Source organism: Pezoporus flaviventris, unplaced genomic scaffold (genome assembly GCF_033815535.1).
Source record: "Pezoporus flaviventris isolate CSIRO_AGI_PZ_B2104156 unplaced genomic scaffold, CSIRO_AGI_Pfla_v1 ptg000010l, whole genome shotgun sequence".
NCBI lineage: Eukaryota > Metazoa > Chordata > Aves > Psittaciformes > Psittacidae > Pezoporus > Pezoporus flaviventris.
The window spans coordinates 1945319-1962665 of NW_026892558.1; the positions used below are offsets into that span (position 1 = coordinate 1945319).

The 17347-nt window shown below is 45.5% G+C and overlaps 1 protein-coding gene across 5 annotated transcripts in view; it reads right to left on the reverse strand.

Moving 5' to 3' along the window:
* The window catches only part of CTIF (cap binding complex dependent translation initiation factor), a 153357-nt gene that overhangs the window by 94211 nt on the left and 41799 nt on the right, over positions 1-17347 (reverse strand). For 3 of the 5 annotated variants that reach the window (XM_061450499.1, XM_061450497.1, XM_061450498.1), the window contains exons 4-7: positions 12096-12230; positions 6491-6564; positions 5491-5595; positions 2165-2240 (exon numbers count right to left, since the gene is read on the reverse strand). In XM_061450499.1, coding sequence (XP_061306483.1) covers positions 2165-2240; positions 5491-5595; positions 6491-6564; positions 12096-12230 — 390 coding nt within the window. The remainder of the gene's footprint in view (positions 1-2164; positions 2241-5490; positions 5596-6490; positions 6565-12095; positions 12231-17347) is intronic. The other 2 variants (XM_061450501.1, XM_061450500.1) reach the window with 1 other exon arrangement.

The window sequence follows — 17347 nt, forward strand, 5'->3', positions numbered from 1 at the left end:
CACTGTGTTTCACTGTGTGTATATATAGTCACTGTATATCACTGTATGTATTCACATACAGACCTAGCTTTATACTGGAAACTAGTTCTAAATTCATGCTCCATGCCTATCATTCTTTACTATCAGAAGAACTCAAATTTCCAAAGCAGCCTGCAGTAAGACTCACTACCTCTCTCCAACTTGCTTGGTAAAGCTGCTGAAGCACACTCAGCAGCAAAACATTTTTCCATCTCAGCCATGCTGGAGGATGCTCGGACTGGCCCAGTTGTGCTGGAGCACCACAGAATCATGGAATGGTTCGTGTTGGAAGGGACCTTAAAGCTCATCCAGTTGCAACCCCCTGCCGTGGACAGGGACACCTTCCACTAGGTCGGTCCACGACCAGACCAGCCCCTCCATCCATGCACAGCTGCTGTAAGCAGCCCATGAGCCCTTAGACAGAACGAGAGTTTATGTACCTCTAAACTGAAGAGCACCTTCTTCAGGATATGACATGAACATAACTGCAGTGTGGAAAAGCCCCATAGAAGATGAAGGATTTTTCTTCCATAGTCTCACATAAACATTTTCCTTTATGCCCTCATGCATTGTGCCCCACAGAGCCCTTTAAAACGAGAGATAGAGACCAGCAAAATCACAGTGGCACTGCCTGATCACGTTCAAATCCAGTTAACAATGACATGTCAGGATTAAACCAGCTGTCTGCAAGTATTTCACTTGTCAACACTGCACAAGATAAATCCTCACCCAGAACTACCCAGCCTCTGATTCCCAAGACACACATATGACTGCATGTGCCTAGGTAAGTACATCTCCAAAATAATGCAGCATTGCATGAGTCTGCCCAGAGGCAGAAACAGAACACCAAATCCATCATTCCCACTTCCAGCTTAGAGATGTCACACTAACAACTAAGCTAGGTATTAAGGTATATATTGGAATTAATCCATTGGAGTCACTGGACTCAACCAGGTGTTAGGACAGGATGAGATGACAAGCAGACCAGGAGGACCTGGCTTATTTAATAGCTGTTGATTAGAAAATAAGTTAAATCCTAGAGAAGAAAGTCAGCTCCTCGCACCAAAGATGGTTTGATTCCTTATTTCCAATTATTTCCCATGGAAAATAACCTTATTTTGCAGAATTACTGGGTTCTGTATCAGCTGAACTTAATGTTTTCTCCCTGTGACCTAAAGTCCAGACATACCAAGCATAGAAGAGACTGAGCAGAAAGCAGCTGCAGGCAGTGCTCCTCCCTGCCAAAGTCAGCAGCACTTCTCCACTGGTTCAAGTATTTAGTGCCAGCTAGCTCACCCAAAAGAAACAGTGAGGCAGATCATCACATGGTTTGCAGAATGGCCAAAGCTTTTCCTCAGATGATGCACAAACAAGAAGCCTGGCGATCTCTTTGCTCAGCACTGAAAAGGGTAACGCTACCACAGCACGAGATGTCCTTGTCCTCCCCTCTAGAGGCAAAGAGGACACTAGAGCAGAAACACTCATAAACTTGCCTAGCCCAGGACACCCAGCTCCTTTAAGGGCTCTGGAAACTGGAAAATTACATGATGCTGACATACTGACCTTATTCAATTGGACTTTTTAACTGAGGATCTCACCCTGCCATTCCCCAACACCGAGCATCAAAAGTCATTTAACCAGAACTACCGAAGCTGGGCTGTAAAGAGAGATGTGAAGAAGGAAAACATACAAGTGGATGAGCACTGCAAACAAACATATGCACACCCCACAGAGGAAACATCTGGGTCAGCACACCGTCACTTCTGGCTTCCTGGCAGCAATTTCTTTTGCAGCTGCCAGGAGGTTTGATGCTTTTCAGAATCTCCTTTCCTAAAATAAATGAGCCCTGTGTACATATATACATATATATATGTGCATATACATATATATGTCTGTGTGTATACACTGCCCTCAACTTTTCACCTCCCAACAAAGCCTACATGGTAACTGCCCTTGCTTAGCACTAAGGTTCACAGCAAGGCTTGCTGACACTACAGGCTTCATTCTCCATCACAAACCCCAGAGGACCTCAGCACATCCAGGCCAGCAACCTTCCCATTTCTGGGGAGGGTTTCCTAAGGAAAGGTACAGCAGGGAGCTGCTGGTCTCCACCACACCACAGGCAGGATATGTCCTCATCACCTACCTGCCACACTGGAAGGACTTTCTCTATGTCGTTCAAGTTGATGCTGTCTCCATCCTCATATTTTCCTTTTCCAAGCCTGGAGGAAGAAGAAAACAAACAAAACCATGTGAAACCTCACTGGAGCCAAAGTTAATTTTCTATTAAGGCACATGGGGAAGATCAGTTCTTTCTGCAAAGGACCCTCATGTAAAAAAAGAGGCTCTCTGAAGCGAGTATGCTGTGCCTCCAAAACACTCCCACATGGGCACAAAGCTGTTAATATAAAATTAAATGCTTTTCTCAGCCCTTTCCCCCTGCACCATCTACCATGGCACTCAAACGCTCTTGGTAAACGTGAGAAAACCAAAGGCAGTCCTTAGCAGTAGTGCTGGGGGATTCGATTCCCAGACCAAGCAAAACAGAAAGCACAGCCCACCTGGAAAAAAAAAACAGTAAGGACACAAAAATGGAATGGAAAATGCTTCCTCCTCCACTGGAGCTCCAGTTCCCCTGCTGAGAAAGGTGTCCTCAAACAAGCACAAACAGACTCAAGACAGCAAAGAGCAATCGTTATAAATACAAACATACAATTTGAAAGGCAAAAGAAATTGGGGTGGGAAGGCAGGCACTGACAGACCAAATGAATAGCTGGCAGCTGAAGGACGTTGTGGCAGCAAGAAAAGAAAAGAATCCATAGATAATTACTAGGTTGGATGCAGAGAGTTTCTAATGGCACAAAAGAAAAAAGTGGTCAGTAAGTACGTTCCTTCTGCATTTATATACAATTGAGGTGATCTCTGTTTATTTTGTAAGAAAATGCTGATTTGTTTTTTTCGTCAATTAGTGACAAGATATTGTTAAATATGTATTAGACAGAAATTCTGATAGAGGCAGACCCAGGTAGTCATCGCCTCTAAGTGAGAGAACAACAGATCTTGGTGGAATTACAGCAAACAGTGAGGGGAAAGGGAGAATCCAGAAAAATGGCATGTGCTAAAGCACCAGGCTCAAAACCAAAGCAAGCTGAATGGAAACAATTTAATTAACATGCTAATTGATTTATAGGAAATCAGAGGTGTCTGACAATTGACTTTCCCTCATAAGTGAAACACTGACTTTTATTTACAAAGGCGATCATATAGTTTATGCTTATATATACATTAAAAAAACATTTATGTGAAAAAATAGGTATATTTATACATGTATGAGGCAGGGGATGAGGAGACAAGGATCAGGAGGATGAAGGCAGCCTTCCTCTAGAGGCAGCATGGCTGAGCCTCAAGTAAAGGACCATAGGCAGCTCTGGCAGTCATGTTTCAATGAGGTGGTAGAGAAACTAAAGTGATGCCAAGGCCAGGCTGGATGGAGTCTTGGGTGACATGGTCTAAGAGTATGAGGTGTCCCTGCCCATGGCAGGTGTTTGGACCTGGATGATCTTAAGGCCCTTTCTAGCCCAAATCGTTGTATGACTCTACACAGAGGCTTGAGATATACCTGGAATGAAGAGAAAGTGTCAGCTACAAAAGGTTGTTTGAACTGGAAGAGCGAAAGCACAGCAAGAGCTAACACTGGGATTTAAAGGTGGACAAATCCAGGTCAGAAATGAAGTACAGTTCCCTGGTTTTCCTTCACCTCTCCACTTGGATTATTCAGCATACCATCAAACTCAGTATTTTCCTATAAAATCAGATGTCTTTTTGGAGGAAAATGCTTCAGCCAAGCAAAAGTCATTTGAGGTCAATCATCTGGATGCAACTACATGGCCCACCCTGGGCAAGCAACTGAACTAAGGAATAAAATGGTCCCTTAGGGACAGCATCTTTCCTCTTTTCTCAATTAGCTTTTCCATTGCACAGCTAGCTCATTAAAAAACCCCACTCCTGCAAGAGGGAAATGCCTGGCTAACAGGTGGAGATTCTCAAGAGGTTCAGCAAGCTGAATCACACTCTGCACAGATTTGGAATGGAGAGCTGATGAATGCACAACACAGACAACTTGATAAAAATAAACCCAACTTCTCCTATTCCAGTGCAGGCTACCTGTACGATTTGCATCCTGGAAGATGCACTGATTGTGCTAACAGCATCCGTTTAACTTTCCTGCATATACGCTAATTCCTACTCCACTTTTACAGCTGTAGTATTTAGGAGTGATTAAATATCTCGCCTCCACACTGCCTTCTCTACATGTTTGCACCCTGGGTATTCACCATGAACCGCAGGCAGACGACAAAGCGGAGCCTGTTGCTTTCTCCCTGTACACAGCAGATGTCGCTGGTAGGATCATCCGGCAAGTGCCATCCCCACGGAGCACATCGTATCTTACTCTACAGAGGGCGCTTCATCTCATTTCTCAAAACCATCTGTGGAAATGGGAATAAACATGACCAAGGCACTTACCGACTCAGAAATCTAGTGTTATATTGTTTGAAATATTCTGAAAATTGCTGTTTATATACCTGTGTAGGTATGGATGCTGAATCTGGGCTGGAGTGGGATTGCTAGCCTGGAGTTATTTGCACATGACTTGCGTTAAGACTTGCGCATGGTGTTGGCCTATACTTTGGCACAACCAACTCTGAGAGAGCATTTCATCCCTACATACAAGATGGCAAAGAGCTACCACCTGAAATCTTCTCAACCCCATCTTTTACACCTGTTCTGATTTTTTTCCTTCCTCTTTACCCTGATAAGGAGAGGAAAACCCAAACTATGACTGTTTCTTAGCCTGCAGAGCAACAGTGATGTCCATCTAAGCAATATCAGTCATCCACTTGGTTCCAGTATGCATTTATTTGGCTTGACCACCCAACAACCAAAGAGGAATCCAGCAATACTGTGGAAGCTCCTGGAGGCTGCCACAACCAAAAGGAGCTGTTCAATGTTTTCGGTTTTGTGACTAAAAGGAGAAGATGAAGGATGAATGCTTTGATCTACAGGGATCACATCAATGCTCTCTCCTTACCTGAAGTCTTGCTGGGGAGAACAGCAGAAGCCCTAACACTTGTGGGAATAATAACCAGGATCAGCACTAAGCCAGAATCTTTCCTCCAATATTCAGAAATATTTAAATCTACAAGTCTTGGATCTAGAGGACTTGTATCCAGCATGGTAAAGACTGAATTCTACCAAGAAATGCAAAATAAACTGAGCAACTCTGCTCCAGCCCCGAACTGGATGATAGAATAGACAGACACACAGATTGTGGCATCCTCAAACCCTGTTCATGGTCCAGCACCTCTTACCCATGTCCTCCACATGAGCCATGCCACCAAGCCAGTGTTCCTACAGCAAAGGAGAAGATAGAGACCTTTCTGGGGAGTATGGTATTGCACACATGGCACTCACCCTTCTCTGTCTATGTGAGGCAACGGGTGTTTGGAGGTGTTTCGCAGCTTCCTGTGAAATTGGGTGAAATCTAGTTTTTCAGGCTGCAAGTCCCACGTCGCACCACTAGGAGAGAAAAACAGGGAAAAAAACAAGGAAAGAAAGTCCACTACTAATTGAACACCACCAAGCGGAAGAGCAGAGGGCACATCGGAGCCTGCAAATGAGGAAAGCTGGTACTTCTGGAAGCACCACTCCCTGTGCTGCACAGCACATGGATGCCTCCAAACTTCAGACCGCTGCATTATGTTTCTTTTCATTTCTTCTGGGGTTTTTTTTTGGAGATGCAGAGCTCCTGTTGCTTGCATTAAACACCTAGTTTTGATGTATGATGCAGCATGATGCAGAACAGACCTTGCAAGCTATACTTGTTCTCTGTATCAAGGGGGTATCACAAGAGGTAATGGTCTGGTCCATGCAATGGAGATGTTCTCTCTGGTCCTACACAAGCTGTCTGCTCCAGTGGCCTGAAGCAAGTCCTAGGTGGGAACTCAATCCCTGCAGACTCTTGCACTGCTCCAGGCACAGAGAGATGCGTAAAACTGAACAGAGCACATATTTCACCACTTTCCTCATGCTGAAGTGGCAGATGAAGAGCTCTTCTCAGCAGCTGTGATGCCAACGCACGACTGCACCTCCAATTAATGGAAGAGTAAAATCCTAGAGTAGTAGTTCAGAGCTGCTTTCAAGTCTCAGATGATTACAACTAATCATATCAGTACCAGCTTCAGATGTTTGGACTGCAAACTCATCCAGTGGCCTCTCCTGAGCACGTAGGATGCTTTAAGTAGATTGACTGTGCTTAGTGCCATGGGCTAAATGGGGATGGAGAGGAGGAGGAGCAGCAACACGAGTACCAGCAGGGTTCTCACTGGTGCCTGGGTACCGGCAGGACAGACACGTGGGCAAAGGCTAAGAGAGGGCACAGTCCATCTCTCAAAGCATTTTAAAACCAGCTTACCTGAAGGAGTCAAAGGTGTTGGCAGCCCAGATGTCTGTGCCCAGCATGTCAAGGTTGCTGTCCTTGTTGCCATTCTAGGAAGAAGGGAAAGGTGGTTACTTGCCAGAAGGCACATGGTGCTATCCAGATCACAGCACAGTCTCTTCCACCACCAGCCATGGAGGTGTCCTAGCTCTGCACCTGGGCTCCTCTACCCCATGTGAATCCACACTCACTGCAACACAAAGTCCCTCTCCCACTGCAAAAGCACATCACGTGGGCAAGGCGTGACACAGCTTCAGCCTCGAGGACACAAAGCTGTGGACAACATGGAGCAGAGAACATGTAGGCTCAGCTCTAACTCCAGCCCTGGCCTCCTACCCAATGTCCACAATCTCCAAGATGCACCAAGGTCCAGTGGGCAGCTGCCATCCCAGCCATGAAGATGCTCAGCTTCAGAGTCACAGACCAGTTAATGCAGGAAGGGACCTCTGAAGCTCATGTGGTCCAACTCTCCTGCTCAAGCAGGGCCACCTACAATCAGGTGTCCAAGACCACATCCAGATGGCTTTTGAGTATCTCCAAGGATGGAGATGCTCTTCACTAGCAGCTGCCAGAGCCTGCTGTCACCAATAAGAGTGGTGAAAGCTGTCTTACTTCTTCAAGGAGTCACGGTGACATTACTTCTCCTTGGTCTAACAGCACGAGTGGGATGTCAGAACCTTGCACCGTTCCACCTCTGCCATGCACACCAGCAAATGAGTTCACACATACTAGAATAACCATGTATTTAAGTACTAATGCTTAAGGACTAATATTCCCACCAACATTAAGGCGATGATTCCTTACTCTTACATGAAGCAAAAGCATCATGGTATAATCATGTGGGAATTATGAGAAACCTCCAGCAAAATGAAAATCACCCTGAATTTACCTCTGCAACTGCTTTTGGCAAAACTGGTGACCCAAAGCAAGAGCATCTAAAGCAAAAACCTAACACTCATCCTTCATAGCCCCTTTACACGTCCTCCCTACAGAAAGAGGGCTGCCCTCTCCACCCTTTACAGGCAAAGAAGTAAAGGGAGTTGGATTTTGCCTTTCAAACCATTCAAGAAATCAGACCTGACTCAGACTTTTACAGGATGGACACGTAAATGCATTACGAAGAGGGAATCCCATATTACCAATTTTCCCCCACATTTCTTACACACAGTCAGATTATTCATAATCTTGCACATTGAGATTATGTAAGTATTTCAGCCCAAATGTCCCCATTCCAATGAAATGTGCCGGAGAAGGTGGCTTCCATATATACCCCATCCTACTGTCCTGGGTTCAGCTATAACAGTTATTTTTTTCCTTAGTGGCTGGTGCAGTGCTGTGGTTTTGACTTTAGTCTAATTAGACAATGCTGATAACACTCTGATGTGTTTAACTGTTGCTAAGTAATGCTTACCCTGAACAAGGACTTTTCAGTTTCATGCTCTGCCAGTGAGGAGGGGCACAAGAAGCCAGAAGGAAGCAGAGACAGGACACCTGACCCAAACTAGCCAAAGGGGTATTCCATACCACAGCACGTCATGCTCAGTATAGAAACCTGGGGGAGTCACCCAGGTGTTAAAAACTACACAGAGAGCAATGGGTGGTGGGACTTTCAAACACTGGGACACACACTTAGCAAAAGCCACATGGCTGGTCATAAAATCATACAATCCTAGAATACTTAGGGTTGGAAAGGACCTTAAGATCATCCAGTTCCAACCCTCTTGCCATGGGCAGGGACACCTCACACTAAACCATGTCACCCAAGGCTCTGTCCAACCTGGCCTTGAACACTGTCAGGGATGGGGCAGCCACAGCTTCTCTGGGCACCCTGGGCCAGAACCTCAGCATCCTCACAGTGAAGAACTTCTTCCTTACATCTAACCTAAACTTCCTCTGTTTCAGTTTTAACCCGTTACGCCTTGTCCTATTGCTACCATCCCTCTGATGAAGAGTCCCTCTCCAGCATCCTTGCAACCCCCTTCAAACACTGGAAGCTGCTCTGAGGGCTCCACGCAGCTTCTCTTCTCCAGGCTGAACAGCCCCAATTTCTTAGCCTGTCAGCACTAGGGGATCTGCCAACAGGTCAGTATGGGTATTGGCTGGGGGTGGTGAGCAACCGCATTGTGCATCACTTGTGTTTATCGTTTTTTCCCTTTACCCTTTTAGTTTCATATTCTCTCCCCTTATTATTTCCCTTATCATCATTACTGTTGGTAGCAGTAGTAGTTTTGTGTTATACATTAGTTACTAGACTGTTCTTATCTCAACCCATGGGATTTGCATTCCTTCAATTCTCTTCCCCATCCCTCCAGGAGTGGGCAGGATGAAGCAGGGAGGTAAGAGAGTGGCTGCATGGTTCTGAGTTATCCTTAAGCTGGGCTTAAATCACAACACCTTCCCATTATGACATTTTCAAATACTATTAGTAACAACCAAGACACAAGAATTCATAAAGATTTGACCATTTCTTAATGAAGCCCCATACCTCCACCTGCACGCAAAGGGATCAATCTCTTCCCAATGAACAGGACATGCATCTCGGTGCACAATACTGAGAGTCATGCTTTGCAGCCATTCCCAGCACAACAACCAATTTAGACACCAGACACTCCAAACACAGCCACACTGCTCTCTTTTTTGTCTCCTTCAACAGGTCTCTATGGATTACAGTTTTAACCTCCAGGGATCTACAGGTCAACAGGCACAGAAACTACCAGAAATATATAAAATTCTCAATTATGGAAGCTGAGCTTTTTATTTGAGGCAATTTTTTTTTCCTGCCTAGGAGAGAAATTAGTTTTCTAAATGTTTAGAAGCATCCTCATGCAGTATAATGAAAATACACATGTACAGGTCTTCATAGCTATCACCCAAAGAAGACATAACTCTTCCTGTAGACAAATCAATTTCTCTTTCCATTTCCTACGACATGGGATATTTATGTTCCTGTCAACGAGCCAGCAAAAATTGGATTTCCTAAGAGTGAAGTGTTTGGGTTCAGGGAGGAAGTCTGCGAACACATAACTAGTTGCAATGAGGCTGAGACCAACCAGCAATTAAGATGCAAAACAGCAAAAAATTATGATAAGGTGGGTTCCTAATGTAAAAGGCTGTATCTTAAAATTGTTGCCCAAATTCAGCTCGACACAGGACTTCTGAAAAGCCTCTTCCTGAGCCCTGAAAAAAAGCATCAGGCAATTACGCTTTGATGCTCAGCTTGAAATCTGTTTGGATGTGATGGACAGCCTTGACACCTCTTACTCTGCAGCAGAAGTGGATGCAGCACAAGCTGTCCCACCCAGCTCCCCCTCACCTCCTCGTACATCAGCTCATCAGTGCTCTGCTGTGAGCACAGGCAGGTCAGCCTCGGCACGGATCCCAGGAAATTGCAGATCCCAGGAAATTGGATTGATGATTGCAGTGATGATTCAGATGGTGCAGGGTGTCAGATGCATGTAAGCATCTAGGCAGCGGTCAGATGCTCCCACCCAAACCTGGTCCTCCTACATGATGTCCCCATGACCTCTTGGAGGCAGTCCAGTCATTAGCCAGACTCCATAAAGACAGCACCATGGCCAAATGACAACACACCTTGTCATTAAGTCATGAGTCACCACAGTCATCTCGAGACATCCTTTCAGTCTTCCGATGGATGATCTGTCTTTATATCCAGTTTCTGTCTCGACTCACATGGCTGGAAGCATGCTTTCCACCCAAGTGAACCTGCGCTGCAGCGTGCTTGGTAAAATGCTCACAGCATGGCACCAAGACTTAATAACTAAGACTTTAAAAAAGCCGATTCTCAATTCTGGGGACAAAAAAAAAATCCTAATTGCATGTATTTAAGAAAAGAAGTGACTTGCTGACAGCTCCCCCAGGACTGCAATTACAGCCAGAAGAAGTTTCAACATGATGGTCCCAATGACCCAACCCTCAACTTCAGATAATCACTTTCACCGCAAAGAGTGTAGCACAGCTGAAATATAATTTAGCCATCAGGAATGATGGTTGGGAGACACACTGACAAGATCAGCATCAGTACTCAGATCAGAGATCTGGTAAAGCAGATCCTACCCATGATATGGTTTAAACGTGCATCCATAATGTGTGTCCTCCAGCCCCTACGAGCACACGTCACCTTCACCCATCACCACCGAACCCGTACAAACAAAGGGATGCACCTCGCTACCGTCCACGTGGACTCTGACTGTTCACCCATGCATGCAGCTTCAGCACATTCCCCACAAAGTCAGCATTTGCATGTACACAGCAGCTTTCCAAAGCCCAGCTCCACATCACACCGGTTCCCCTCGCTCCTCCTCATTATCACCCTCCAGTAAACCAGTACCAATACAGAATCATGCTCTTCATCGCACTATTGCAACAGCATTAGCTCATCACTGTGCTTGGCATTAACGCAGAACGAGTCAAGTGGTCAGTGGTACAAATTCAGGGATTATCCTGTGTCATGTGTTACTTCTTCAGCATTTTTCAGTTCTATGCGTGAGGAGATTCCCTCAGCTGCCTACAACCCTTCACTGCACTTCAGTAGAAAACCAGAAAGTTACTGAACTGTCTGAAAAACTCCAATGGAAGGTTTCCTTGGGCAGGGACACCTCACACTAAACCATATCACCCAAGGCCTCATCCAACCAGGTCTTGAACACTGCCAGGGATGGAGCACTCACAACCTCCCTGGGCAACCCATTCCAGTGCCTCTCCACCCTAACAGGAAAGAATTTCCTCCTTATATCTATATTTTAAGGAAGACAGTACTATCCCTCCTGAAAGAAGGAATGGTATGTCGAGTCTTGTTTCCAGCCACATGGACCATCACTTCCCAGCAACAATGCCATTCTGTGGGTCCTTCTCCCACCAAAGCATGGCTCAGGAGAGAGGACAGGCTACTTCCTCAAGCACTCCAGGATGGATAAGATGGGTGAATGGCCCAAGATCTCCCAGAGCCCATTTCCACTTCTGGCACAACTAGTGCTCATGTGTGCAGAATCAGAGCAACTCCAAGAAGAGAGAGGAGGGCAGAGGCTGACTAAAACATGCAGAAAAGGTTCCTGGTCTGAGTTCAAGGAATGGATCTAAAACCAAATCAAAGGCAAATCCTTACAGTGTTTTGCAGGGCAGGGAGGCAACTCCCCATCTAGCCCTGCTGATGGTTCAAGGTCACCATTTAACACCACCTATGTGATGCCCACTCATGTGTCAACTTCCAGTGAAGACTTGCCAAAAAATAATTACAGACACCTTTTAATTTCCCAAAATTAAAATACTCCAAGATTTAAAATAAACTAATTTTCTTTGCACTAAAACAGCTGACTAGGGACTTCTTTCTCAATATTATGGCACTCAGCAATCCTCAACTGCTTGAGGCTGAAGGACAGCTACAGCCCTCAGCAGACAAGTCACACATTATGCATGAATTAAATAGGTCTCTGAGGTGTCCTTCATAATTGACATGCACTCACACCCTAGATGCAGATACATACACAAAAGATGTTGTTAGAACGATGCCTCTGATAAACAGCAAGCAAAAGACATGACTTCAGCACGCTGATACCAGGTATACCTTGTTCGATTGCCTGACCCGGATGCTTCTCCTGCGGCTGCCAGACCTGGATCCAGACCCGGATCCAGACCCGTGCCTGGAGCCAGACACTGGCTGGGACCCTGCTCTCTCAGTGCTGGTGTGATCCCACTCTTCCTGGAAACAATAAACAGCTTGCTTTAGTCAAGGGCAATGCTGTCCTGCACCCACAAAAAACACACTGACATGGTGAGCCAGGAAAGCTGTAGCTCGCAGAGCACACATGCAAGCACCTGCAAAACCATGCCCATGCCTAACCCCCTGATCTGGGGGATTTCTCAGAGACCTTTAGCATATTCTATTTACACACTGCAAAGGAATGACACCGTGGGAGGCTTCAACGAAGATAAGATTTGGCTCTCGTGCTCCAGTGTAGGCATGGGGAACAACACCGCTTACCTCCTGTATCATTATGAGCATCACTTATGCATATTCAGTAACCCACATCCTCTAAAACTGCTTAACAGCATGCTTTAACTTTTGGTCAGCCCTGAATTGGTCAGGCCAGCTGGTCTAGATGATCATTTTAAGTCCCTTCCAACTGAAATAGGTTTATTCTATTCTGTGCTGTTCGACGCTGTTTTATCCTATTCTGTTCTGTTTTCTTCTCCTCTATCCTATTCTATTTTCTTAATTTCACCCCCCAAGCCCAGATCAACTTCTCAACCACTTTTTCTTTCTGCTGAGCCCACTCTTGGAGTCCAGCCACTCATATACCAGAAAACATAGTTCACTGAGTTCACCAGGAGACACATTACACAAATAACTATTTTTTCCTCTTCAGGAGCTGTCCTTAATGTTCTCCTTTGTTCTCTTTACACTTGTTCTGTTGTCAAGCAACCTGCAGGTTTCTTGTTCAGCCAGCAGCCCTCGGGGCAAGATGAGTCATCTGAAAACCAGAAGAACTCACCCAACCAGCCGCTTCTACCCAAACATCCCACAAGGTGTGTGGGGAGAAAGCTGGGTATTGTAAGGGTAATTTGCTCCAAAAGCTTTGCTCAGAGGCTTGGGAAAGACCTTTAAAGTGACCTAAGATCATTAAAAATACACAAAATCACAGAATGCAGAATATTCAACTCTTCAAAGTACTCTGAAAATCTGGGATATACAAAGGGGAGCCTGTGTTTCAGGATTAGTGTGAGAGCTGATGTTCCAAGATAGATTCTCAAGTCTCAGACATCCTCATGGGGCTACATGAGTCTCTATGGACACTGCCTTGGGCTACAAGGGCAGAGCCACCTTGGCCTACTGAGAGCTAAAAGGATTCACCATCAAAGCAAGGTGTGAACTCCACTTTATACACAGCAGCCAAGTCCAGGTCACTGATTTGGGAGCACAGATCCAGTCACAGCTCCACCACTGCCACATGGGTTGGATGGGGCAGTGAGACAGCTGTACAGCAGACCCTGAGCTATCTAAGGTGATGCTACCCAGTGGTCCAGCACTGACCTTAGTGAAATATAAGTATTTACCCAACACTGGAAGCAAAACACATCAGTACTGATTTCTGTGTTGCTCCAGCTGCATGTTCTCTATCCTCAGACATAGCAAGTCTCTAGCAAGCTCAAATACACTGTGGTTGCTAGTGAGTAAAGTCACTGACTTCAAAAGAAGAGGTCAGCTGGTTTTCAAGTTTTATACAGATTAAATTTGAGAGGTTGTGGTTATTCCCACCATGTTACAACAACAGCACAAAACACCTTCTTCCCTCCTCATCACATCATGACCCGAATCCCCTGATGGCTGAGAAATACCAACTATGTCACATAGTTAAGGGAGTTGTTAAATTGTCATGGAGGTAACAAACAACTTGATCTATGCCACTTCTGAGACATGGGCAGGTGGCCACTTTGGGAAGCCTTAGGGAAGAGCCAGCCTTGTGGGCATCCTAAGAAGTGAGAAATGTCTCATTTGATGTGGGAAAGACGAACACCAACTGGAAAGGTGGTTGGGAGAAAAGAAGCTTCACCACCCAGATGTTTGGAGGATTAATCACCAGTTTACTGTATCTGCACACTGAACATCTTGCTCATGCACGTATGAAGAATTTCTGTGACAAATGCTGCAGTGGGACATGGTCAGTGTGTGTACTTTAAAAACAAACTGAAAATAAACATTATATTGAGGTGACCCAACTTCTGGTCATGGTTGCCTGCAGACAACCTGAGGTTATGCAAATTCCAGAAACATGGCTGGCCACAATAAAAGCCTTCTGGAAAACAGGGAGAGTGGTACCACCATGAATCAACACCCAGATTCACTGAGACAATCTCCAATGGATACAGCACGAACCAGTTAGATAAAAACCACAGGTTCCCTTTCACCAAATCACTGCCTGGGGTCTTTACCCAGTTCACACCCTTTATCTTATAGGGGTTGGAAATAGATGATCTTATGGTCCTTTCCAACCTTAACCAGTCTATGACCCTAATTTTATCACACCCTAACAATATTTATATTTACAACCAAATTATTTAAAAAAAAAAAACAACAATTATTGAACTAAAACTTGATGAAACCTCTGTTGAAGCTGAAACAGTCCAATCGAGTATGGCCTAAATACACCCATATTCAAACTCACCAGCACAGCCAAGCTCAATGTTTTACCTAAATTTCTGACTAATTGCCAAACACCTTTTTACTGCTACCTTGTCCGGAAGAGAAATAATGTCCAGCAGAAACTCTCCCAGACTTTTCTTGTGACTCTTTTGTGCTGAATATGCCCTTTTGTGCTAAAATGAATGCCCTGTGCAGACCTTTCTGCAGGAGCAGGGAAGCTCACTCCACCCCACCAGGTGATGCTGGAGGAGCAGGCGACAACACGCAGGTAAGGATCATCCCTTAAAAACCAGCCACTGGTAACAAAACCTCTCCACCAGCACCATAAAAACCCCATCCCATACAGGCAGCTGGACTCCAGCAGAAAGCAGAGGGAGGCTCCGTGGTGGTGAGACATGGCACTGTTTGACCTCCATCCTGCAGCATGGCCACCTACATGTGTCCCACACAGAGCTCTTGCCAAGTTAGCTCAGCAGGAACAGGCTTGTCTGCAGCTCTGCCAAAAGCCAGAGAAACAGCTGCAGTAGACTCCCATTTCCTTGCCTCATGCCAACCCAATTCCTCATCATCCAACCCTGTTACTCTCAGCAGTGCCCTCAAAAGACCAGGACTCTCCTAATCTCTCCAACACCCCAAACAACCCTTGGACTCTTGTTCCCAGCTCTTATTTGGGCTCCTCCACCTACTGTTCATGGTCTACACTCACCAACAGGAGACTGGACCTCTGAGTCACACGCTGGGGCTTGGAGGGAAGAAGCATCACCTCCAGAGACTGATTCCCAGCCGCTGCTCTCATCCATGCCAATACACCTGGGTAAGCTCTGTACCCTCTTGGGAACACCAAGGCTTGCGTGCATTAACACCGCCAGCCACCCGCCTTTGGAAACTACCTGTCAAATCTAACATTTGCATTTTAATTAGCTGTAATCATATGTTGCACTTACACTGCAATTTTCACCTTCGCAGCTAGCTCTTTGAGGCATGAGCTAATTAATCCCATTCCCTTTTCCAGCTCAAGAGTTAATACTTTCTGCTGCTCCAGTGCAAGTCTGAAAATCCCACCCACAGAAAAAGACGACAATTTTCCTCAATGCACAGGCAATAAATGGAAATATGGTAACCACCTATGTGGTTCCTCTCAGTTACATTAAGTACAGGTGAAGTTGGCTGCGTTGGTAGAGGTGTAGACCAACCATGGCAACCCCAAAAGCTTTCAGCGGCCTGAAGACATCAGTGGATTCCTGATGGGATTCATGTTTAACTGTCTGTAAAAATCTCAATATTCAGTGTGCAGCATTCAGAGGCTAAGGTGGACCAAAGAAAAAGGAAAACCCACAGAAAGCTAGAGGACTTCTCAGGACACAAAGGCTTCTGAGATATCCCCCAGCATTAACAATGGTCTCATCATCGAAACTACAAGTAGCTCCCTAGATCAAGTTGCGGGGTGTCCTTCAAATGACCCCCAAACTTCAAGCCTTAGTCCTGGTCAGAACAGAAGATAGCAATCAAGTAAAAGGTCCTTTCTGAGGTTTCTCTGGGTATAGGTTTTCGCACACTCACTGTGCGCTGCAGCTGTATCTTCCAGTCATGCAGAATTTTGACACCACACTCCAAGCATCTCCCTGCTCTTCTAGACCTATTCAAGAACAACCACCCCAATTTTTCTATGGAAACATAATGGTTTAATTACTGCAGTACTTTAAAATGCACCTTTTAAGAAAATCAACCCCAAACTTACTCTAAACATTTTAGTAGTTACAGATTTCCAGCTTCTTTCTCCTCAATGTATTAAATAAAGCTGTGAGAAAGCCAGAAAATGTTATCATAGAATCACAGGTGGGTTTGTGTTGGAAAGTCCTCAAAGCTCATCCAGTTCCAAGCTCTGCCAGGGATGGGGCAGCCACAGCTTCTCTGGGCACCCTGTGCCAGCGCCTCAGCACCCTCACAGCAAAGAGCTTCTGCCTAAGAGCTCATCTCAGTCTCCCTTCTGGCAGGTTAAATCCGTTCCCCCTTGTCCTGTCCCTACAGTCCCTTGTCCCAAGCCCTCTCCAGGTTTCCTGTAGCCCCTTTAGGCACTGGAGCTGCTCTAAGGTCTCCCTGAAGTCTTCTCTTTTCTTTATAAAAATATCATACAGAGAAAGCCAACTACTTTGGCTCTGCTCCTTCCCTCCCCCTAGGTCCATGTTCACCTTCCCACAATACAGGACCAAAGGATCTCATGGGCTTGGAAGTAGGGTATGAAGCCTATTAGATCTCTCTGGACTTCCCAGGAAAACGGAAAGCCTGTCTGATTGTATTTTTTCTGGACAACATTGGAAAAGATGTGTTAGCCAAGGATGTGCTAGATAGCTGGTTGTGTGTAGCACAAGGATGAAAATGAGAAAGAGCACTGAGAGCACTCAGAATAGCATTAAGAACTTCATACATGCCATGGAAACCCAGCAGCAATCCCTTGCCCGAGCCTTGGAGGAAATGGCTCATGTCATTCCTTCCTTGCCAAGAACTTGGGCACTTGTTGAACTATTCAACCAAATCTGGTACAAGAATGAAGATCTCAAAGGTAACTCAGCTACTGCAAGTTTCACGAAAATAAGAGTGTGGGAAGGTCTTCCTTCAGTGGGCAGACCAGCATCACCCTGTCCTCTCCACACAAATGGAATCTGAGGGTGATGAGA